The sequence below is a fragment of the Tetrao urogallus genome (genome assembly GCF_951394365.1).
Source record: "Tetrao urogallus genome assembly, chromosome: 2".
Taxonomy (NCBI): domain Eukaryota; kingdom Metazoa; phylum Chordata; class Aves; order Galliformes; family Phasianidae; genus Tetrao; species Tetrao urogallus.
Window position 1 is genome coordinate 51777551 of NC_136814.1, and position 26335 is coordinate 51803885.

General features: G+C 39.2%; 1 protein-coding gene across 1 annotated transcript in view; it reads right to left on the reverse strand.

The window, feature by feature from the left end:
- The window catches only part of AIG1 (androgen induced 1), a gene marked incomplete at both ends in the record, with an annotated part of 118581 nt that overhangs the window by 73794 nt on the left and 18452 nt on the right, over window positions 1-26335 (reverse strand). Inside the window, one exon of the mRNA XM_079549927.1 lies at window positions 6712-6867. Coding sequence (XP_079406053.1) covers window positions 6712-6867 — 156 coding nt within the window. The remainder of the gene's footprint in view (window positions 1-6711; window positions 6868-26335) is intronic.

The following is a 26335-nucleotide window of genomic DNA, read 5'->3' on the forward strand; positions in this document are numbered from 1 at the left end:
TCATATGCTTCTGACTGTGGGAAGTTAAAATTGAGGTCACAGTTTATCAATGGCACCTTGTTCTAGCCTCAGACAGGCATGCTTCAATTACAGTCATGTGAATGATCTGAAGCAGTGCGGTGCTCCCTCCATGTGCATACAGTACGTAGCTTGTCCATCTGTTAGGGTAGCAATAGATGCCTGCTCAGAATAAGCTTGGACCACTTGAATAGTGCATAGAGGCCAGGGAAAAAAAGGAGGATATGATGGGCAATCTGAAAAATACTGCAAGTGTAAAGCAACCCACAGGATGAGTCTCTTCTGGCATTGGCACAACCCAGATCTTTACACACCTGCTGACACATAAGTGCCAAGATATGAATAGCTGAACAACAGGAAAAATGGAAGGAAAATATCCTCTTCTTTATAGGCTTCCTAGAAGTCATGTACTATTACAGTGGGTCTCTGAGAATCTGTAAGACCAACCGGGACATAAAACAACATAGAGATTCAGGAACATGAAGATTGAGACTAATAATGGTTTTTTTTCCACATAAGTCTTACAGCAAGGAAAACCACCCAGAACTTTGTTGAACAGCATTACACTGAGTGCAACAAAGCTGGCAGGCGTGTTTTGACCTGCGATTTCTGTGTAGAGCAGAATGGAACAATTGACTTTGCCACAGAGGTAAAGATAGGAGAAGAGGGGACATGCCATCTGTTTCTTAACCAAAGTCAGCCAAGGGATGGAACAAGATCAACCTAGCTGGTTGCAACCATCTGGAGTTACAGACGGCAAAGGCTGCTTAGCAAAGCATTATTGCAGGGCAGACATAAGGTAAAGGAAGCACGCAAAAACAAAGTGTTACGGAACCAACCTGTCCCAGACACGAGACCAACACAACACCCTGGGGAAGATCCCTCCCAGTGTCTGAATGGTTCACCTTACCTTTCTTTATCATTTGCTCATTTGGATAGAATGAACCATACAAATGAACAATTTGGAGTAAAAGAAAGCTACAAGAATTTCCTACTTAGTTTCCTTGGTTGCTTCTAAATTTGTTTACTTTGGTTAATAAGCAACTCTTGGTCTGGCAATTTAGACCAATGTGGTACTGATACAATATCATATAGGCTGGGCTTTGCCAAGGACACACATTACCTTGCAGTAAAAAACAATGACACAGGAAGCTGTTTCTTTACACTGCCTATGTGAGGCTCAGAACTGCACCTCTTATGCTCATAATCTCATCTACCTTGTGGCACAGTTCATTACTATTACAGCCAGACTCACGGTACTACCCTCAAATGCCAAGCTCAACAGGTTGCTCAGAGTCAGCAGACGGAATGATTATTTTAGGGAATCCAGTACCTTTCTTTTCTTTTGTATCCAAGCCAAAATGGCACAAACGTCACTCTTTCACCTCCTCTTTAGACAAACTTATGGCCTGGAAGTCAAGAAAGAAAACAGGCACCAGCAATTGCTTTTGCACTTCTTTGCACAGAAACATCCTAAGACTGCCAGTTTTCCAAAGATGCTGATTCCTTGGTTAAACGATATAAAAGCACAAGAGTCCCTCATTTGCTACTTCTCCTTTCTATGGCCATTACAGACCAAAGGGAAACTCAAACTTTCAAGCAGACCTTGGAAGCTCACTTGCGACAGGCATCCAGAATATCACTAAATACATACACAGCAGAGGAAATAAAATGAGGCTGAAAATAAAACTCTGTTTTCCCACTAAAGGAGATACTCCTTGAGCTTTTATCTTTTGCATCTGAAGCTTCAGAGAATGGAGTGAGAAATGTGGCATGGCCATGGGAGAAATTTCAAAGGATAAGCTGAGGAATGGCTAGTGATTCAAAAAGCTGTGAATCAAAATGAAAGCAAAGAGAAACTAAGAGAGGAAAGCCAATGAAAAGAATTGCACAACTTGCTGTTTTACATGAGTCCAACCTAGAAATGTTATGCAAAAGAAGAATGAACCCAGTGGAACTTTATTTTCCTGCAATACGTATTTTTGGTTTTGGCTAGGCTGTACAGTTAAGTTCGCTCATTTCCTGGATGGCTTCATGACAAAAAAAAAAAAAAAGAAAAAAAAAGAAAACCTTTGACCTTGACAAAAATTTTTCTAAGTACACTGTTGTGCAGTTAAAGGTAGGTTTTCTGGCTGTCCCCCAAGATAGCTGTGGTTAAGTGCAAGTATAAATACGTTGCTTGGGAGCGTGGTTGAGGGTTAAAGGCATTACATATAGAAGTGAATTGTTATTAAAAGCAGACTGCATTAAGAGCAAATCAGCATGGTACTGGCTTTATGTGGGATCCGGTGCTAGCAAAGAGTCACATCAAGTGAAGTTGAACAGGGCCAATGAAGGAAATCACAAGGAGCAGGAGCTGAAAATCAGGGAACACTCTCCTTGGGGAAAAGAGTTCAGTAGTCAGATGTATTGCTTGCTCATGCCTCATCACCAGTTGTTATTTCACCACAAATGAGGGCAGATTTTGGCATGGTCAAGTCAATAAAAGTGCTCTATAGTTTGTCAAATAGCAAGGCAAGTAGGGGATTGCAGCAAAAATGATGCCTGCACATCTTTACCAGATAAAAGATTTCTGATGAGTATTACTGATTTTCAACAGAAGAATGGTGATCAGCTTTCCTTTTAATTGTGCTAGTGCATTCTTAAAATACCACAGAGAAATAAAAGATAAGGAAACACATCTGGCTTCCTCTGTTCAGCATCACAGGCTTTTAAAAATACAAAAGTATAATTTAAGAATACAAAATCATTCTTGCCAATTTAGACTCAGGCTCAAACTGGGCTACTGAAGCTACGAAATATATCAGCTGTACAGTCTGTGATTTTGTAGACAGCAATCTCTTCTAATATGTAACAATATCCATTTTCTTTCTTTGTCCTATATCTAGTACTCACAGTCTTAAAAACCAAGAAATGCTTGTTCTATCTCTTCTTCCCCTTGTATGGTACAAATTACAATAAACATATTGACAAAACCATATATAGTTTACACAAAACACCAATTAGCCACAGAAACTTGGCAAGTCCATGATTTACGTCAAACAAACAGAAGAGTAGCGATAGTTTAAAACACTGGCATGGGCTCTGCCTTTAAAATCTGCCTCACATTTCTTTAGCAGTGTAAGCTACTTCCAACACAAACCTCCTTTACACTGATAAAGGAGTGGTAAGTGCACTCAGTATAGACCATTACGTGGTAGTGAATTTCTAAAAAGCTTTTTTCAGTGAAGGCTACTTGATCTATTAGGTATTTGAATAGCAACCTAGGCTTATAGTGACCTTAAAAATGGCTGGGAAGTGTTGCCCAGAGACTTTTCATGGAATATCACATTCCTGCAAAGAATACTGGCCTACTGATAGGCCAGTATAGATAATAGTAATATATAACAGTATAGATAATAGATAATATATAGATAATATAGTAATAGATGATCAGAAATACTGATTTCTGATTTCATTCATTAAGTGTCATACTAAAATGAAGAACATTAGACAAACGGTAGTCATTAGGTCCTTCAAAGAGGTTAATGTTTATTACTCCATTCTCCTAAAGCTAATAGCAGGTTGGCAACTCACAATTTTATTGAAGCCCCTGGATATATACAATGCACAGCACAACACTGGAAAGATTTGATTTACTGTCAAGATTCTGCAAGATTTGATTTGTTGCAAAGCCACCCAAGAAGACTGTTTGCCCTTGGGCTGGTTCTTTCCCTTCCTTTGGAAGGTGGGAGAAGAGGTTGGTGGTCAGACTTCCCAGGTGGTTTGCATGCAGTACTTTTTAAGGAAGTACAAAAAATGAAATGCTTTAGTTTGTTGCATGTTTTTTTCACACATCATTGTTTGACTTGGGAGTGGAAGCCCATTTTCTCATCTAAATTTCAGAACAAGATGTCTCAAGGGTTTCAGTAAACAGGAAATAAAGAAAAAAATGAGTTGAATAGCTCTTGAAAAACTGCAGTTAGTGGGCTTTAAAATATTCCCCTAGTATTTGCATTATTCCCTAAACATGCCCTGACTAAAACACTGAGTGATAAAAACAGTTTGCATGTTAAGGTTACTGATAAGTGTTTAGCAAGACCACTGCCGTATCAGAAACTCAACAAGGATTTTATTTGTATCTGTTCAATTTTTCTTAGTGAAGACTCCCCTGTGTCACTACTGGAAACCACTGAGAAGCTCCGGAGAGAGTTAAGAGGCTGAGTCTTAAAAAAAAAAACAACCTTCATTTTAACTTACATTGTTCTTTTTTGGAGTGAGGAAGCTGTTAAAAGAATATGGGAAATGAGGGAACTTTAACTATTTTCCTGCAGACACTCTGTTTTTTATTAACTTCCTCCTAACAAGCAGATCAGAATTTCATCAGATATTTTCTTACACATAAATAGCTCTTTAAAAAAACAAAAGCCAGCATCAGACATTTGCTACTTTAAAGCCCTGAACTCTTCCTACCCATAACCACACCAAAGGAAAGCAATGCCAGCCTGTGGCAGATGCTGCTGTCCCACAGGCTAATGCTCGGGCATGTGGTAGCTGTGGCATGGTGAGGGCTGTCAAAGAGGTTCAGGTTTTGGGAAAGAGCTGCCTTGGCGTGGATTAGACATGTGAGCCTGGGGCAGGTCATTAAGACCAACGCTACCTTCTGAAGCCCCGCTGCTTGTCTCCCAGTAGCCAGAAGTAGAAGCTACAATAAAAATAACCTTTATAGGATTTCTTAATTAAAAAAAAAAATTAAAGAATATGTGGTTAATATCTGTTCACTCTCTCCGGTACAAGATTTCCTTTAGGATCAGAGAACATCCCTTCAAAGAGCATGGCAATTCCTTGCTATTTTCCGGATTTTTTTGGTCTAAGAAGTTGTTTCTGTTTGGAACCATAGAGAAATAAGCTAGCTCCAGGTATTCAAAATGTCTCTTGGGACGTGTATAGAAGTTGCAATTATAAGTCTGGAGCAGAGGATGACTAGCAGGGATTCCTTGTTTACCTGTGGCAAGAGAAACAGTGCAGAAAAGTGACAAACACACAGCTGAAAATTACTTTCAGAATTGCCAAGAAAGAACGAAGCTGAAATTCTCCGAGATTTTGAAAAGTTTTAAGGTCAGAAACAGTGCAAGGGTAGAGCAATACATCAATATCACGTTGGAGTTAAAAGATGCAGGAAAGAATCCCTGAAGAGTATATTTTGATTAATGTAAGGGCTTACGGTTGCATATTGAAAAAGGCAGTTAAAATATTTAAATAAAGACAAATAATGTAACGTTGCTTTCATTCTTCACTTCTAGTATCAATGCAGTAGGAAAAGCAGCTGATGCCAATCACAGTCATAACTACTTCATAATTCCCATGTTCCCTTAAAACACAAATGTAACATTTAGATATCTGCACACATAAACACATATTTGCAAGCTTGATTATTTTAAAAAAAAAAGTATTAGTTAATATTCCTCTACTATTGCTCATGTCTCTGAAGCTTTAGGCAAGGGTTGGGCGAGCAAAATCCCTGCAGCGCTCCAGCAAATCCCAGACACTTGTAAAGACTTTCAACTCAAGAAAGACATTCTGAGAATCTGTGGTTGAAGAACCGAGTTTGTTACCCAGCACAAAATGCGGCAGCTCCCAAGAGGTGAGCCAGCAAATGCAATAAGTGGAGGCTACCAAGTAAGTTTTATGGAGTGCTTCAGATATGCTTTGTGTTTCCTAGGTTTGCAAAAGCATTCTGTATTTCCTCATACATTTTTTAATCCTACATAAATAGCTAAATCACATTTTAATAAAGCATCTTTGAATAAATCAAATTGTAAATGATATATCAATATGCTAAGCTAAGTGCTCTTAAATGACAATGACTGGCAAGCTTTCGTGAAACAGTGCAACTTTTGAGTCTTCATACAGTTTTCTAGTAGTCCTACAAAGAAAATAAATAGTGAATGTATTTCAAGCTACTGAACACTGAAATTAAAAATCAGAAACCAAGATTCATCCCAAATGACAGCAAAAGTAATACTTTAAGGCAGCCTAAACTTAGAAATAATCTGTGAGAGTCACACTTCGATGTAAAAACATATGAAATTCTGGATTTTCAGCTCCTGACACTGAGCATCTTTTGCTCCTCAAAGTGAGGTACGATGTCCCAGTGGAGCAGAAAGAGATCCAAAGAGTAATTTTTTCTTTTGAAAAAGACAGTAAAAAACATATTACTCTATACCTTCTGTGTGATTGTTTTACATTACTAACTCCTTTTTTTCCTACCCAATTTCTTCTGCCAACTCTGAATCTCCCACAGGTTTAACAAGGATCAACCTGAATTTTAGCTTCTCCATGATAGAACAGCATACAGATTGAGCTCCAGTCAGGTAGTTACAGAATAAAACATGTCAGCACCTGCCTTACTACTATCACACATGGTGCAGAAAAAGCCCAGGCTCACATTTAAGATCTTGCTGGTAAAATTCATACCTGAAATGGCTTCTACCATCTAGCTTCTACTTTAAAGTACATTTTTAAAATGAACAACATTAATTTCAGAAATACTGGTGATACCTTATAGCAGTGACGTTCAGAGTTGTTATAATCATGTTTATCATGTTTCTCCTTGTCCATGGTCTCATGGGAAGAGGTGCAAAAGCCTTCCAGCTAGGAGAAAATCAGCAACTATCCAGACTGTAAACACATGCAGATTAACACTACACTTACCACTCCAATGGGGAAAGCCAGAACAGCCATCATCCAGTCACGGAGGGAAATGAGTTTTTTCAGCTGCCTTTCTTGCTCTTGATTGTCATTTCCTTTAGTGAGAAGACTGGAAAGGTCAGTCAATACGCAGATCCCAAAGAAGACAGCCTGGATAACCTGCAAGAAAAAAATTAACCATTCTTGAGCAGTGGAAACACCAGACTTCAGAAGAGAGAAGTGGCAGTGCAAGCGCGGGTGAGGGATATTGCCTCAGAACCAAGGTGGTGAGCAGTGATCCAGTATGAGTAGAATCTGTTCACATAAAACATGAAACCAGCTTGAGATTCCAGACTGGAAGGTATCTGGGTAGGTCTGTATTAACTTAAGCTAGTTTTCTAACTGTTTGTCCAAAAGATTTATGTCCTGAGAGCACTGAAATAAATGCTATGAGGAGGATGACAGTGACGGGAAAACACACTAATTAGAGAGTTAGTAAGATAAAAAGAAACTTGATTTGTGGGTGTTGAGTTTCAAGTCCATTACCTCGGACAGAAGACCCTGTCATTGCTCTATGTATACTTTACTTTTCATGTGTCCAGTTCTGGGCTCCCCAGTCCAAGAAAAGGAGGGAACTACTGGAGGGAGTTTAGTGGAGGGCTACAAACATGACTAGAGGCCTGGAACATCTCTATTATGAGGAAAGGCTGAGATACCTGGGACTATTCAGCTTGTGTAAGTGAAGACAGGGGATCTTATCCATGCTTATAAATATCTAAAAGGCAGGTGTCAAGTGGATGGGCTCTTTTCAGTAATGCCCAATGACAGAACAAAGGGCAATGGGCACAAACTGGAACACGGGAAATTTCATCTTAACATGAGAAAAAACTTCTTTACTTTGACGGTGACAGAGAACTGGAACAAGCTGCCCTGAGAGGCTGTGAAGTCTCCTTCTCTGCAGATATTCAAAACCTGCCTGGATGCCTTCCTGTCTAACCTGCTATAATAAACTTGCTTTAGCAGGAGAGCTGGACTAAATGATCTCCAGAGGTCCCTTCCTACCCCTAGGATTCCTTGATTCTGCTTCTGGGAAAACCTGCGCAAATGGAAGGACTGTTTCAGTGGTGGCATTCCCACTTGCAGTTCAGTCATGTGTCACCTGCCAGGCGATGGAGCTACAACTACAACCCCTACATTACTCCATAAAACTAGGCCTCAAAGTCATGGTGCTCATCTCAGAGGCGGAAAATGTGAGAAGCATTCCCTGTGGAAACAAATTAAAAAAAAAAAGTGATTCTTTCTCCCACAGCAGGGCCGTATCTGGGACTTCTCCCTGCCCCAGATGGAAAAGGCTTCCTGGAGAGACTGAGCCCCCATCACAGGTGCTGGCAAATCCACTGCTGCACTTCAGCAAACAAGTGACAGAACAAGCAAGTTGCAGGACTTATTCAAGCTCTCTTTTCATAACATTTGTATGTTTACGCATTTGTGTGCAATATTGTAAGATAGTCTCTCGTGTTACATCATTAAATTTAAGCACCTGAACTCATGAATTTGGTACAACCTTTGTTTGTCTTAACTTGATCACTGTTTTTCTTCCCCAATTAACTTGTAGAATGGTAATAAGTTAGCTTAGGAATGCTCCCGCCTGAGGACAGACTAACTTGCTCATCTTTTTTAGTACAGTTCAGAAAAAGCGTACAAAGATTGTTTGCTCCATGAGCTTGGAGCCCAGAATACAAACCTCCATGCACTGGGCAATCTCAGGTAAAAAAAATACAAAACATGGGCTTGGATCCCAAACTGCAATGTGATTCATCAAATAACATACGCATATGCTTAAAATACATACTAGATGTTTTTCAAAACAAGCCTGGAGTACCAGTTTGAAAGTCTCATTTTAAACTTCAGCGTTCATCTAACTGGGAGCCTCATACTAAGAAGCAGGCCATCAGTAAGAAATACAAATAGCACATGTCCAGATTGTGAAAAATAGAATTTATTAAGTGCAGGTATCTGCAGAATTTAGACTACAGTAAGTACTGTAAGAAAACACCTCAGGACAGAGGACACTAATTTGGAACAGGGGAGGAAAGGAGAGAGGAAGGAAGGAAATACCAAACAGATGTTGGCTACTAGAAAGAAATCCACAGAAGTGTAATGGTTGGATGGATTAAAGTACATTCCCTTCCTCAACGATCCTCATATAACCCAAATACTTGTAAATTCTGGCTGTAAAGCTGTGAACGACAGACATTCAAATAGCCCCTAAATATCCTGTCATCAGCATAATAAAGGAGCTGCTTGTAATTCTGCTGCCATTGCCCTCCCTTCTCCCTGCTGCAGCTCCATATAATTTGCTTGATAAATAGCACAGAGCATACACCAGCAACATTACAAAACATTCCCTGAAGCCATGAAATGTGACAGACTACTAATGTTGGACCTGAATATTCGGCTAGAAAAAGGTACTACTTCAAATGACAGTCTGAAAAAGTTACCAACTTCTACATAATTCCTGAAAAACACTGTAAATAAAAGTTGGGGCTCCCTGGAGCTACATAATGGCACAAACCCCTTACGCACTTTTTCATATTATTTACGTGAAAGAAGCACTTAATAGAAAAAAATCTTGCCATATTCAGCCCTGTTTTCTACCAGACAGATGGCCTGTTTTGGAGAGAAGGAATAGAAGCACAGATTATGTATTTGCTTGAATAAGAGGAGAGATTATACCATCTACTATTTGCTAAAGAGCATGAAAGAAGGGAAAAGAATTGGGACAGGACTGGAAAAAAAAAATTATACCTAGCAATAATGAGATCAATCTGGGTGTAAAGCAGTTTAGGCTGAGTACCAGGAAATAATTCCTAACAGGGAGTTCTACCAGACCATGAAATAGTTTCTCAGAGGAAGTGGTGGAAGCCTCATTGCTTGAGTCATTCAAACTGATATTGGACAAAACATTCAATAATATACTGCAGGGAACAGTATTACGCTGGCTGGGCTTGGACGAGTGACTAATAGATTGTTTGCAGCTCTAACTACGATTCCCCGAAATGGTCTCTCTACAAAGTAACAGACTCAAACAACCACACACCCACTTTCTGAGGGAATTGAAATCGTACATCCACTAATCAATCATAAACCGAACAGCTTCTCTCTCCATTATCCTGATACAAACACACTGTTTCAAGGGAAAATATAATGATATCATGGAGAATAACTGAAAATTCCTAAAGGGAAAGACAGTACCCAAACACTTCAGAAAGTAGTTACAAAATAAACTGTTCTACAAAAAGACTACCAAAAACTCCATATAGGAAAGAGAAAATTATATATTTACTGAGAACCGTATATTCAGAGCCTGTAGCGTTCAGGGAAGAACATTTCTCATTTATTTGCACAAACTGCATATGTACAAGCACTGCAACACTTTTTTCTCCCTTTCTAGAATGTACGAGAAAATTTGTCTGACAATATGAACTTTCAGGATTAGACTGAGGATGGCCAGAGCTCCATGAGTCTCAGGAGCATAAACGGAACAGCCAGATTCACTAACAATTTACATCCTTTGTGGGTCTGGCATAAGGAAAGCGTAGCATGCAGCTATTGGTGCTTTATGGTATGAAACAAATTTTTGAAGTCCACGCTCCTCAGTCTGAATGCTACAAAACAGATGTGAAAAGTTCACAGCAAGGGAGAAGAAACTCTCTCCAAGCAATATTCTCCAAATTACCCTGACATTACCTCAGATTTAGGATCATATTTTCAAAACAAGGGCCTTCTTTTGAAAATCTGCAGGTGGTGAATCTATACATGGAACAGTTCCAAACGTTAAGCAAACAAGTGAGGTTTTTATTCTTGGAAATATAAGCAATAACAGCGCTTTGGAGGAAATATATTCCAATTTTTACCTCTAACTACAGGTTGAAGGAAAACAGTCATTAGAAAATGACAAATACAGATTTGACGGGAAGCAGCCACACCTTCCTTACACCATGTAACAGTGATAGAGGCAGAAACTTGTAAACAGAGTATGGTAAAACAAGCAAATCATTGAAAAATGTATAAAATACTGACTTTCTCTCTATCCCATTTTTTCCCACTGAAGTCTGAAGGGGCAAATGCTCATATACTTGATACTACAGTACCTTTAAGCTTTGATACACAATGGCAAGTAATGAAAATGACCATCTACTGTTATTTTAGTACAAAACCCTAAGGAGAGAAAAAAATTGCTACGATACTGCAGGAGAAAATGGCTAGGAATAGAAGATGAAACCAAGCAACCAAAAAACCTTCTCAAACAGTGAGATCTGTTCAGATCATGTATCAGAAAAGATTGATTTTATTGCACCTTATGAATGATTAGAATCAAGCAAACTAATCATACGTGTCTGTCTTCTTGAAGAAAACAAAGGTTTGCTTCAGTAGGACAGTTTTTCCACAAGATGTTCACCGAAGGATAGCAGACAACAGCCTCCCCATACTCCCCTGATTTCTTGGAGGCAGCCTCTGAGGCTCAGTGGCAGAAAACATATTTCCTCACAGACCTTTCTTCAGGCCATGCAGACTCCTTTCTCCCCACGCTGTTGAACTCCACAGCGCAGATACAATCTGCACAACCAAGGTCAATGGAGATTCTGTCACCATTCTTATCAAGGCAGAAAAACTACTATTAAATACACTGAATCTAGGATTTAATTGCCCATGGACTGAGATCCTCTTTCACACTAACTCTCGCAACCAGAATCGTTCCTTAGACCTCATGGTAGGAGAACTGGAAAAGGCTGTGGAATTACAGACGATTCATAGGTATTTTTTGCTCTATCTGCTTTTGACAATGAAGAATTCACTGTCCTCCAACATATCGTTTTAAAGATCATGAGAACTTACAAGATGTTTTGTGTTCCCCTCCGTGAAAAAAAAGCATCTGAGTAGGCTGTGAAACAGCCAGGGCAGCCAGAATAAAACCTGTGAGTAACACCCAAAAAAACCAGCAAAAAACAAAAATGTATGGGAAAAATGCCCATGCTTGTGCATGAAGTGCACTTGGGCATGTGTGTGCAGGCATACATTAGTACCTCTCTTACCCTGGTAAGCTTCCACTGGTAAGATAAAAGTGTAATTAGGAAAAACCCCAAGAGTTTGTAGATATAACCCATTTATAGGAAAACTGACTCCCTACAGGCTGACACCTCAGGGCCAGCTGCTGCAGAGCCAACAGGGGGCAGCTCCAGCCCCAGGCATTCGGGACCTCTCTGGAGACAGACAGGACTAGGATAGGTGGGAAGGTCAGCCCATGGTGGCATTGAACAGAGCCTGACAAGACAACCTTGAGCTCTACCCGTACCCAGAACCAAATTGCTGGATGTTATAGTTTTCTCCAATTCTGCATATATAAAACATGGTCTAACTTCCTTTTTGAACAACATGACTATGATTTACAGCCTCAAAGCATCTCATCACCTTGTGCCACTTTTGCTTTCCTTCCTCCAGCCTCTAGACATTATTACTTGTCTTGCAAATATATTATGATTCAGCAATCGGGATGACTCTGTTTCAAGAAGTGGAAGTAACTTAGGTCAAATTTTAACCCTATGTCCACTGTAAGCACAACTGATTGGACTCTGTTTTGAGACCATGCTTGGTTAGGATTGTAGAGCATCAGACAGCACACTAGCACATGTAGACATTCCTGCATCCTATGAAAGCAGCTCAATGATCTGAGGTTGTGATACACTGAGCAAGTCCAGGTAAATTGATAGCAACAGGATACCTTTGATAGAAAACACAGTTTGTGGGACAAAGCCACAGGCTGCAGCTATTTGTTACATCTGTTACTACTGTTGACTGAATGAAGCTATAGATACTTGTCTGCTGCCAACCCACTGCTGCACAAAGTCCTGCTGCTTTTAGTCTTGGCAGTTCTCTTCCCCTCTCTATACCTTTGTTAGTATTGATAGCAAGCAGGTGATGGACATTACGCAGTCAAGTGCTAAATCTTCATGTCGGAGAAGCTGCTGACTTTAGATCAGTAGAAGAAAATCACTGTGTTTGCAAACAGTTGAAAGAAATGAATGAAGTGAAATATAGACGTAAAAGTAAGAAGCAACAGCATTTGAATTATTAAAATACAGGTCAGTGGAAGATGTCTAATTAATAAATTTATAGCTAGTTAAATTCATGTGCAAACACCTTGGAAAACCATTAGGTGTGTATGCAGAATCATTATTTCTTTGCAAGGAATGGGGAAAAAGACTTGTATTTTAGAGGCCAGAGACAGAACAGCATTACTCTCGAAGTTCATTGACTGATGAAGGCTGGGGCAGACAGTCAGTCCTCCTATCATTTGGGGAGCAACCTTCTACACTGATGCCAGTACCACGGCTGTGTTGGTTTTGTCTGTCACAGCAAATTTCAACAGTGTCAAGGCTCATAGACAGGGAATGTAGCCTCTGCCCGTCAAAAGCCAGCCTAAGAAACCAAACGCACAGCACACAGACAAAAAGGAATGGACAAGAGAAGAAAAACAGAGTCAGTCAATGGAATACTAAATGCAAATGCTATCTACTTTATTCTGAGTTGCTTCATGGTTAGGAATCTGAAAATACGCTTTTCTCCTTTCTCTTTTATTTACATAAATTAGAACTTTAACTCAACCAGTAAAACACTGTACTTACTCCTATAGGAAGAGCCATTAGAAATTTGCTAAGTGCACATATTTTACACTGATGGACAACGTTATAAATATCTAGCACTGCCCTCATCCAAAACAATGACTCATGTCTCCCTTTACAGCCTTCAGTTGGGGGTGGGCTCCTGTCACCAGGATGTCACATAAGAAGTCTAGTCCTTACTCGGAAATGTAACTTAATTTTCATGATTTAATCATATGGTGTGAACCAGAGCTTATAAAACATGCCCAATCCCTTACCATATGATATATGCTCAGAGACTGTTTTAAATATCCTTTACTTTCCACATAACCCCTGTAGTGTTTTCCTCTGAAGCCCACCAGGATTGCTCAAGGACAGGGTTTTAAGCCAATGAGACTTTATAGGTACACAAAAGAAATGCAATCATTATGCATGGAAAATAAACCTGTTTAACTCTTGGGTCCAGTTTTTAAAGGTACTACATCATTTAAGCCCAAGTACTTAAATAACTACTGTGGAATAGGGGACACAGCTAAGTTAAAGAGACCTCGTGTTTCTAACAAGAAAGACACACTGTAGAATTCTACCTCTTGGAACATGTGATGTGTGTTTTTATCTGCACAGACAGAAAACCAACTTTTTCTGTAAACTAGAGCAACTTAAATAAGAAATTAGAAAGTCAAAACAGATGTGGGCCCCTAAAATGTAATTTTTATAGCACTGCCTTTCAGCCTCTGTTAGAATTCACAACTGCCAATTATGAAATAAAAACAGAATTGAAATATAATGCAGTTATACTGGATGCACCACTTCTTTTCTCTCTCTACCTACCCAGAGAAAAAACCCTTACAACACTTTGGAGGGGATATATCTCAGATCATTCTGTCTTAATATGATTCTTGATTTCCTTGCAATATTACAAGTAGTCTTCTTAATACCGTTCCTATTTCTATAATTACATTTATAATTCCTTACCACAACAGATTAAGCTGGAATATGGTATCAGAACTGTTTGGTAAGGTTTTAATTTTTAGAGGCAAATATATGTACATATATTACATATATATAAACATATATATATATATACTTTTTACAGTGCTCCCAACAACAACAAAAGCTGCTCAAGAGGACAACAATTCAGACAACCATGTTAAAGTACTACTATAGCTCAGTTATGCTGCATAGATGACATTTCCACTGTCATCTCAGCATGAGAGGCCATGTGCCATCTGCTCAGAAGTTCTAACAGCGTGGCATCCGCTACCACTATCAGGTGAAGAGATGAAATGGACAAACATATAAAGTAATAATGACAAAAATCTGACTAAATGCTCAGAGAGAGTTAAATTTTCTCAAATCTTCTGCTTTACTTTTAGCTGTGTCATTCCTCTCTATATTCATGTCTTCCTTCTTCCTCTAAAAACCATAGGCATTTTTCTGGATGCTTTTGAGTTACAGATGCTTGGATATCTTATTATGATTTTAACTAATACACTCAAAGAAGCAAGTTCATTGAAGCAGCACTGAAGAAATTATTATTCTATTTTTATCCTTTTGATTTTAAATTGTTTTGACTAAACTCATTTTCTAATAATCCCCATTTTGTTCCTTACTCTTTTGCATTGTGTATAGAAAAGCTGCCATTACTACTTATTGTATCCTGCTTATAAGACAGTATAATTTTATTAAACTTATGTAATCAATTCAGCAAACATGTCTAATACAGTTTATTCAGAATAGATTATGATTCTATTAGGTTATATCTTTTATGTTTCTCTTTGCTAAAGCCTAATCTTATTAGGATTATACTGCTCAGAAGTCTATGTCATTATTTTGGCTTAAATGCTGGTTTTACACATCTCAACATGATGGGTACAGTCTCTGCAGGGTGGCCTTGCATTCAACCAGCAGGAATGGCAGCTCTCTAGACAATGCTTGGGATAGCTAGCTGAGACGCTAAGACTTGCTCTGCAGCTGTCTGTGCTAAACTGAGCTTTAGGATAAGGTTTCTGATGGCTGGAAAGTCCCTAGAACATTATGGGTTAGCTAATCCCAAAAGAAATTAAATTTTATTAAGTACAGAAGTTTCCCAAGGAAATGTCTTGCTTAAAGTTCATAAACTTCAGCATTGCAACAACTTTTTCATGTTTAGAAATACTGTTTGAAAGCCACTAGAGGGAAGCAAATTTGACAGACAAAATTTAAAAAAAACATATAGAATCCTTGAAGCATGACAGTGGCTGCTTTTTATACTTTTTCTTTTTTAATGAGTAAGGTAATTGCTGAACCTAGAAAAGGCAATAACTGATATATCTCAGCAACATGGTTTCAGAGTTGGGAATGTAAATTGAAAAGGCATTACAGTCTTCTGAGACAGCAGCCTCAGCTCTCTCCTAGCATGTCTGCAGGAAATAAAAGATTGTAATCCCTCTGCCTTCTGAGCACTGCAAAAGCAATAACGAATGACTCCACATGCCAGTCCAGCAAGGTGGGCTATTAAGTCATACCGTCTCAGTCAGACCATTCTCCCTCTCCTTAGGGAAGACATGGGAAGGAAACATTATGCCACCTCTTCATATATCTAAACTATCAGCAGCACACAAACTAAGTCAGTCATCGTGAAAAACAACTTAGACTGCAGCAAAGGGTGCTGTTATTTAAGTTCCACTTAGGGGAAAAAAAAAAAAAGAGAGGCCATAATCCTGTACAGTAATTACGAAGCACATGGTTAAATGAAAGGTTATCTAACGTGCTATATTGTCCTCATAAGTGAGACTATTCTTTACAAAACATTTCAAGCAAGGCAATATATGTTACAAAGAGCTGCAGTTCATGGGAAAAAAAGGAAGTGTTCATTATCTTACATCTCTAATGAAAACATGGGAAAACCCTGACATAAACTAACTGCATTTAAATTAAGTATTAGAGAGAGGTTGAGTGTTCACTAGGTGTGTGGCATTACAACTCTGAATAATGGTACTTCCTTACTCACATTGTCTATCACAAGAATAAATCTCAAGGAAAATCAAGGATTTGTTTCCCTACGGCCCATTGGTAAAAGTGGGGCACAGAGCTGCTCCGGGTCATGCAACAAGCCAGCAGGGAGCAGGAAGTGAACTTGGAGCCCTGATCTCCAGGCAGCGCTCTGACAATGGATCACACTGTTTTCTGTGCGCCTGCACTCCCACTTATATTACAGTCAGAGTTATTTCACCGCATATGAGGAAAGCACTCCTGGCTTGCTTAGAGAAGTAGCAAGGTCAATTTCTATCCCTCCAAACAAAGCCATACGATTGCTGTATAAATTCACTTTTCCCCTCACACAGATCGTGTTAATCACAACTAAGACCTTTTTTTGCCTAGCTGTATCTTTCAAAGCTTCCGAATGGATAAATAATCTAATCCTTGTGCCAACCAGCAAGAGTCACCAAGTTCAGAAATAAAACAGTTTTGAAGAGCTTGCACAAACAGTGATTTTGAGCAACGTTAGACTGAAGAAACCTTTTGTATTTTTTCTTTCACTTGTTCTACTCCACATGAGTTTGTGTGGCTGCAAACTGAGTATAGCATACAGTATCCCTGCAGGACAGAGTGCTGGACAGAAGAAGCACAGTCACAGAATCACAGAATCACCTGGGTTGGAAGGGACCTCAAGGATCATGTAGTTCCAACCCCCCTGCCTAGCAGGGCCACCAAACATACACATTTAGACCAGGTTGCCCAGGACCCCGTCCAACCTGGCCTTGAACACGTCCAAGGACGGGGCATCCACAACCTCCCTGGGTAGCCCGTTCCAGGGCCTAACCACTCTCCTTGTAAAGAACTTCCCCCTAACATCCAACCTAAATCTTCCCTCCTTCAACTTGGATCCATTTCCCCTAGTCCTGCTATTGTCAGCCCTAGTCCTGCTATTGTCAGCCCTATCAGTCGTCCCATCCAGAGCCACCTCATCTGCTTCCTTCAGACTGTCCTTGGAGGAAGATCCTGAAGAGCAGATGGCATGGAGTCCTATCTTGCCTTATATACTGGTGAAGGCAAACACCCCTCTTCCCCTTTCTAACTCTAATCAACATTTGACAGTTTCCAAACTAATCTTTTGGACATTACTGTTTACTGTTTTTATTTGCTCGTTACTTTTTATTTCACTTTCAGAAGGAAAATAAGGGATTAACTGGAGAAAAGTCTAAAAGTACACCTCCCTGCACATGTTAGTTAGCTGTTTTATACCAACTACTTGACATCACACTAGGTTCCAAATTTATCCAGTTTAGATTCCGTCTGCTCTGTCATTGTACACATACTGATAATCAGAAGATAAACTTTTCTTTCTCAGTAAATGCCATAATTTTAACAATAAGCTGTCCCTTATCCTTCTCTGAGAAACAAGAGGCCCAAATGACATCTCATGGTAGTAGAGAAAGCAGCGGATTACTACAGAAAAGAAACCTGTGCTTATACAGTGACTGCGTTTTGGATTCTTTGTGGCAGAAGAGGCACAAAGCAGTACGTTGTAAAGCACCAGCCTACACATGTGGGAGCCCAGCACAGAAAGAAAGGCAACTATCTGTGCCTGTAGAGGGACACAGACAACTGGTCAGCTGGGCAGATCCTATCAGGAAATGCACAAGTGTCACGTATCTTCCACTAACACTCTCAACACTCTATGACCGATGACTCCACGGAGCAGATAGGTGTGGTGTCCTCCGCAGCTGCAATCGCAGTGCAGCTGGGGATTAGGGCTGTGCTGTACACACTCTATGCTGAGTCACCCAAAGAACTCCCTGGGCAGTCCCGGGAACTCCCCAGACAAATTGTGCAAGAGGAAATAATGAGCAGAGCCCACACTGGCCCCACCAGAGGTCAGGGGATCGATGGAGCCCCAGTCTAACGTGTCTGACAGATGAGGGATGATGTGACAGGGCTGGGGAGCCAGGGAGTTCCAGGCAGCAGCACTGGAACAGCCCAGGCGGCCCCAGCTCTGTGCTCATGCAGGAACTGATGGACTTGTGTGTTTGTACAAGTTCTACACTGGATGGGGCAATTCCTGCACGCAGCAGAGATGATTTTAACTAGTCAATAGAAATTCATCATGTATGCACTGGAGTGGTGACGTGGGAGCACAGCCAGCTGGGTAATAAGCATTCACCAAACCCAATGAAAAAGCTGTTGCAGGGACACATGCAGTGGAGTGTCCTGTCACCAGTGACAACAACTGGCCACACTGTCCCAGCAGTGACAGCATTTGCACAGGAGTGTTATCTCATACAAAATATCCGCTTAAATCAGTTCCTTTACACATGCACCAGTGTTAGCATAGCTTGGACCAGAAGAACCTCTGAAAATGAGAGCCCACCACCACACAAGCTGTCAGAAATTAAGTCGCAATCAGATTTAAAGCATTACCCCAAAGTGTAAGGACATTTGTTCAAGTAAATACATCTGGCATCACCATCAGACTTTATGTAAGGTACCCATAATTTTGACTTACAGAATACAAGCTACTTTCCCAAAATATCCACTAAATAAACACATTCCAAGATCCTGCCCCCTCCTCACAACACAAAATTGCTGGTTACACAGATAACATTCATATGTATTGGTGGTTTCGGGCAATGTCCATTTATTTATAATACAGCCACTATCCATTACAGCACCACACACAGGCACCAATGGCATCTTCTAAGCATCACCTTCCGTGTTCAGATCACCAGTAAACATGCAGACACAAAACTTGCACACAAGAGTCCCTAATCAAAGCAACTGACCTGAGATGTTCATATCTGACTAAGAGCAAGACTGGGTTATGTTCATCCTCTAACTGTTGATCAGCTGATCAGCCTGGAATCCTGGCTCTGAGACAGATTACAAACTTGACATGACATGGTCTGAGCATGGATCCCAACCCCTAAGCTCTCCTGCCATAAAAGCAGGGCCAAGTGCTATACACTCAGCCAAGATGAGTCCCCCCTGAATACTGCCTAAGAACTACCCTGTGGACCTCCTTCTCCTGTGTTAAGGAAGACTTAGAGTGGACTAGGCCTGTATCCAAAAGATGTGATGCTGCACAGCGTATTCTGACACCTGGATCCTGATTGTGGAACTTAGAAGGCAGGTGCACAAAACTCAGTTTTCAAAAACCAGATCTGTAACAGTGGATGGAAAAGACAAATCACAGAATCACAGAATATCTTGAGTTGGCAAAGACGCACAAGGATCATCACATCCAACCCTCACCTCCACACAAGACCACCCAAAATCCAAACCCTATGTCTGAGAGCATTGCCTAAATACTCCTTGAAGTCCATCAGCTTCGGGCTGTGCCCACTGCCCTGAGCAGCCTGTTCCATGCCCATCACCCTCTGGTGAAGAACTTTTTCCTAACACCCAACCAGACCCTCTCCTGATACAGCTCCACACAGCTCTGTCACCAGACAGCACAGCTCAGTGCTGCCAGTCCAGTCCTCCCATGAAGCGCTCCAGGCCACCATGAGGCTTCCTCTCAGCCTCCTCTGTTCTGCGCTGAATAAACTGAGGGACCTCAGCTGCTCCTCGTACACCTTGCACTCCAGACCCCTTACTGTCTTCATATCTCTCTTTTACATTTTCTGATAGTTCTATTCCTTCATATATTGTGCCTCAAACCTGCACTCAGTGCTAAAAGTGAGGCTGAACAGTACAGAGCAGAGTGGGACTATTCCTTCCCTCAACTGCATGGCAATGCTAGCTTCCAGGCAGATTCCAGGGCTGTTAATACCAACTTTTATGCAACTCTAAAAGAAGATTATGTACTAAGAGATGCCTCTTCTACACCCATTTCAACCCAAAATGAACTTAAATTATAATTCCTGTTTCAAAAAGACATACATTACTGACCATGCCAGAGTCTAGAAAGTCCATCCTTTCTGCTAAAGTGTGCCAATGTAAGAGTCCACAGATGTCTTTGTGGCTTATGCTGGGGTCCCAGTCCTTAGTTCACATTCCACATGGGAAATATAATTGCTAAAAAGCTTGAACTTCGGCTGAAGCAAGAAATAGAAACCAGAAATCAGGACTGCTTCCTTCTGTCTCATCCTCCTTCTCCACAGAATATGCAAATGGGACAGAGACACTCTTCAAGTATAGCTCTCTGAGAATGTTCAATCATTCTGCTTTTAAAATACTCTGCCTAGCAGAAAACCTCTTGGTCTCACTGCAGAATTCGTACATAATATTTCTTCAGATATTCCTGAAACCATAAGCAACACACATACCTGACATGTCTTCAACTTCAAGACTCAATAAATTTACCTTGTTCTTCCCATTCCCCGTAAGGGTGGAGGCATGGTGAGCTCTGGCCATGTCCAAAACTGTATTATTCTGCTGTCAAGACCAGACTCTTTGACTTCTCCATTTCTAATTATAAACAGTTAGGTACTGCAAGAGTCAGCCTACTTAACCACGAAGACTGTCCAAACAGATAATGCCTCAGTGCATTACAAACTGGCTGGGTGCTTAGCCTTTTGACTTCAAAGGTCCTCTCTCATAGCTCAAGCAGTGTCTTCTATCTACTTCACAAAAGTTTTGACAACAGATAAAATTATGATATGACTATATGGATTATATAAATCAGATTTGTTAATTGTTCTGTTTGTTAACCGCACTTAGGTTACTAGATATGATGCCAACTTTGCAAAAGCAATACTTTACCAGATGTACAGGGAAAAGTTGCAAGAGAAATTGTTTTCTTCGTGTACGTAGGGAGCATGTGCATTCACAGGGGGATCAAAATTAGTATTACATTTCAAGGAGCAAAGTAGTAAGTACAGTAACAGTTACAGCACTGTAACTGTTTTTATGAGGCCCATGAAATTTTATTTACCTCAGTGAAAGTATTGCTTATATCTGCTTCCAAAACATCCAAGTTAGAAAACCGACGGTGTTTAAGTGGTTTAATATGAGTTAATGAGCCCATTAAAAAAACTGCAATAAAATCTACAGCAAATATAGCAAATCTAATACAGGTTGGAAAGCATTGCCTTTTGGTAGCAGAACACTGAAACAAAACAATAACCCAGAAAATATACATTGGCTCCACATTAAAATGCCACAGTTTGTTTTCATATAAAATTATATTAGTTAATCTTTTGGAGGGAAATATAAATTAAATACTGCTTTGATTTATAAAAGGCTTGACATCCACCTGTTAACCTGCACACATGCACGCATAAAATGAAAGCACATTCTGTTGCTGTAGGAAAGAATTTATTCTACCCAGGCAGCTTTGATCCAGATATGGATTTTGATAAAACATACATTTAATTTAAAAGCAAAATATGATATAGTATAATAAAGCAGTACAATTGTCATTAATATAAAATTATAAACCAGGTATTTCATCTCTACAGTAATAGCATTTGTACTCATGCAAACATAAGATGAGCCCATTGCTACATAGTCAATTTGATAAGCAAGAACAAAAAAAGCAACAGCAGAAAGGAAAGCCACATATATTAGCCATATTTTTTCAATCATGTATGCTAAAAGGTAAACCATCACGTAACAATTTCCATATTGTGTCTTTAAAAAAAACAAACCAATCGGTTTATGTATCATGGTGTTACTACAGCATAAAAACATCTCTCTACTGACATTCTCCTCATCTGTACTTTGTGGGGTTTCTTAAGAGTTCATATTTCCCACGTTTTCAGACGTTAGATGGAGACAGCGTAAAAAGGGCTTTTGACTTCGTAAACCACATCTGAAGAAATCAGAGCAAGAATCAGAAAGGATCTCAGGTGCTTCACTGTAGCTTTGTCCTCAATTCAAACAACTTAGCCAATTTGTATTTATTTTCCTTGTAGATGTAAGGATGGTCAGCTTCAGATGGGGATCTTCCCTTTGATATTATTCTACCTTTACCACCTCTTCTTTTAGAGAAACTGGAATCTGCTAAGGGATCAAAGAGATGACCTACTTTCTAATCTCTGTCTTATATATATGATTCTAAATGTTGCACAAGAAGAGGAAACTATGTGGAACTGTCATAATCCAGCCTAGTTAATGGTTTCAGTGTATATGACCTGGAAATATGAATCAATTGTATACTGTAAAACGTCTATCAAGCTACAGAGTTTTAAAAACACAACAGAAAATCATAAATCAGGGACCAAGTGCTGGCTATATTTAAAAAAAAATAAAAATGAGTTAAGTCCTCAGAAACTATAAAATGTGCTTCTATATTCTTCATTTCTTCATTCTTTTTAATAGTAATCTTTCTCACAGCTCTATTATTAAAGATTTTTCTTACAGATCAACACACTTATTCAGAGCAGACAGAAGTGTGAGATGCAAGACTTAGAAATTCCTTGTTGGTGGCCATTTTATAACAAAGCTGGAATAGTATATCTGTTAACTTCAGAGCCTGCATAATAGTGGTGTGGCTGTGATGTGGCTCCTCTTAAAACACTCAGTAGCACAAATGCTAGCTAGATATTGCAAGAACTACTGAGAACCTTGGATGTGTTCTCCACGCACATAAATGAATTAAAAAATACACTGTCAGGGTAGATGACAGATCATGAGCACGCATGCCACATTATCACCTGACCAAGAAACAGGATTATCAACACTGATATTTTAAACTGATAACATGATTGAGCAGTTCTAAAACACAACAGAAGGAGACGGATGTGTAATTGTAGAAGAGCATTAACATTTTGAAGAACAAGGTTTTCAACCTCTTAGTCAGCATCCACTTTGACAACACCTTAGGAAACCTGGGTCAGTGCCAAATATGACCTGACTGAAGAAGGGGCCTGACTAGATGACCTGGGTTCCCCTCCAACCAGAACGATGCTATGATGGCATCAAATCAGGATACTCATCAGGGAAAGTCTTTAGTCATGTCAAAGACTGTGAAATTTCTTCTCTACTAGAAAAACTCAAATTTATGTCTTGAGTGACCATATCTGATCATGGCATCTTTAACAATTCTGAAGCTTCTGTACTATTTATTGACTTCCTACAGTCATTATTAGTTTAAACTTTCATGAGGACAGACATTACAGCAAGGGTACTTGGTCTGTACTCTGCTGGTAAAGAACATAAAACATTACTCCATTTGGGGGAAAAAAAATAGGGGGTTTGCATTAACTGAGGATTTGTATAATGGATTATTACTAACATGTACCAGGTAGCATCTGATCGTATACTTATACAGAAACAATAATAACAAAACTTGAGATCATTCTGTGACTACAATGGCAGCAAAGACTAGCTAGGCTCAATTCACCCATCAGATTTAAGACAAGCTGTTTTGCATGTTTCAGCGTGTTTCAGTCACTGACTCACACTCAGAGCAAAGACAAGCAGCTGGCTGCTCCATTGCCATTTACTGTCAAACAGGTCAGTATGTTCTCTGACTGTTCACACAGTAACACACCCTTTAAAAGCTTCTGTTCCATTTTTTCAAATATAATCACAAGTTGACCTCTCACTTCTCTTGTGCCTGCCCAAAATATGCTTCTATCTCCATGAAACCAGAAGACATTTAAACCAATAGTTTTGTCTTTTGCATGTAATTTTACACTCTTATTATTTCCCAGTCTTATAAGGAATTCCTATATCCTGTGTCCAACTTCTGGTTCACATTAAGGTGATGCTATACATTCTTTGCTGAAGTCTTCATCTTGGTATGTCATTCTGGATCTTTCTAAGCCCTGATGCCAGCAGCAAACTGATATCAATTCAACTTTTACTAAGATCAAACATTTGTTAAGAAAAGTCACCTACCTACAAGAAACTTTTCACTTAATTATCTGTCAGACAACTCAGAATCACAGAATAACAGAATCGTAGGAGCTAGAAGGGACCTCCAAAGATCATTGAGTCCAGCATCCCTGCAACCTGGGCCCTCTACAGCAGGCAAATTTGCAATGAAATGCAGCACTTATGTATTTTCTTGAAAAAACGTTACTGAAGTTCTACAGCCAGCCTTTCCAAGAGTTAATGGCATACCACAAATATCAACCTATAGAATGTACTAAGGACTTGAATTTCCATAGGTTTTTGGCATCTGTGTGCAGTCTAGACAAGATGCTAACAAGTGAGGACAGAAATGTTTTCTTTTCACTTTGTGGAGGCATTTGTCAATGAAAATGCAAGAAAGGGACGTGTATGAGAATGCGTAGTCAAGCGGTTTGTTTTGTTGCTGGTAATGGCTGAAATCAAAACTTCACTTGGTCTTGGGGTATTAGTCACCTTAGAGATATCTGTACACTTCAAAAATCGACCAGTCTCAAAAGAAGTCTGTCATTATTGTTCATTAAAATTAAATAACAGAGAAAGGATCCTGAATATTAATGCCAGTTACAGCACCCTAATCACATACGTCATGGTCTGCAAAGATACATTCAAGAAGAAAAGAAAACAAGAACATGGAGACTGCAGTAGGGGAGAACTGTTCTACTATCTCTTCCTTGATAAAAAGTCACGACCTACATATCCAAACACACATGCTATTTCAAAACAACATTTATTCACATTCTCAATATAAGTTCTGTTACATTTCCTCCTCTCTTTAGCTCTGCAGCACGTTCTGTGTGGGATCTCATGAACATGCAATCTTCCTCAAACTATCTACTTCACTGAAGCCAGTGGGTGCCTAACTTTAATTGCAGCAATACTTTTGAAATATCCCACTTTTTCTAATCATATTTGTTATTATTAAATGAATATGCAAAGCCTATATGAGGTATTTTCAAATAAGTCACTCTGAAGATCCATAACCAAGTCTTATATGCCCTGTCATATGAAATTTATTTTGTTGTTCTTATTTTTTCATAAACGTTCAGAACATTTGATAAAATATATCTTGGTATATATACAATATGTATTATATATCTATATATATACATACATACTATGTATACAGCGTATACAATATATATACAGTATATATTTTATACCATTATGTATTTTTATAAAATATATACTGGTTCCATATCCTACAAATTAAGATAAAAATATAGTTAAGACAGTTACACAGCATTGTATTTTTGGTTTATTGAAAGAAACTGTGAAACAAATTTACAGATGGTTAAGTGTTATAGCAAAGTACAGATCCCTTTAACATTTACAGTTTAGACTTCAAAAGAAATTGAAAATGAAACCCACTACACATCATAATACAAGGTACAAAGCACTGGAAAATTACAGTTTGTTATACTTGATGACATTTTCCAATGAAGCAACAGTAGCTAATTTTATTGTCACATTTTACAGATAAACTGAGCACACAGTTTACAAATTGTGATGAGATGTGAAAACACAGGAGATTCAGGAACAAGAAGACAATCAAAACTCCTGACTGCATTAGACTAGTTGAATAATCCTTTTGACCTTGACAGAAGGCAGTTGGAAGAGATTTGTCAAGATATGAATACCTGCCTCCTTTAAAGACATCTTTGAAAGGCCATACTTAAATACACAGTCCCAAATAAGCACCACTTGCTTTCTCCTCCTGCTCATAAAGGTATGCCAACATGGTAAGTCTACCATGGAAAAAAAATAATTTTCAGGTGGTAACAGAGCATAGTTACAGACCATGTCAACTCTTACAAATCTAAGAGTCTGCTTCATGTTTCAGTTTGTCTATTTAAAAGATTAAACATGTATTTCTAATTGGCTTCATGTGAAAAAGAGCCTTCATCCAGTCTAATCATCAGTCTAATGTTCTTTTCTTTTAAATGTTCAAACTAACATACATCTACATACTAAATGAAGATAAGACACTAGCAACATCAAATGATAACACTGTGCATTCATTTTACTAAGATGTGAATGACAACGTGAATGCAATCCAGAGGCCTGAAAATGGGATGAAGAATGCACTAACAAAGCTAACTTCTCCACTCGTTTGTGAGAAAAGAACAATAAATCTAGTGTAGTTTTCAAAGTAAAATTGTCACAAGAAAATCTGGACTAGGATTAATCAAGAACATAAACAC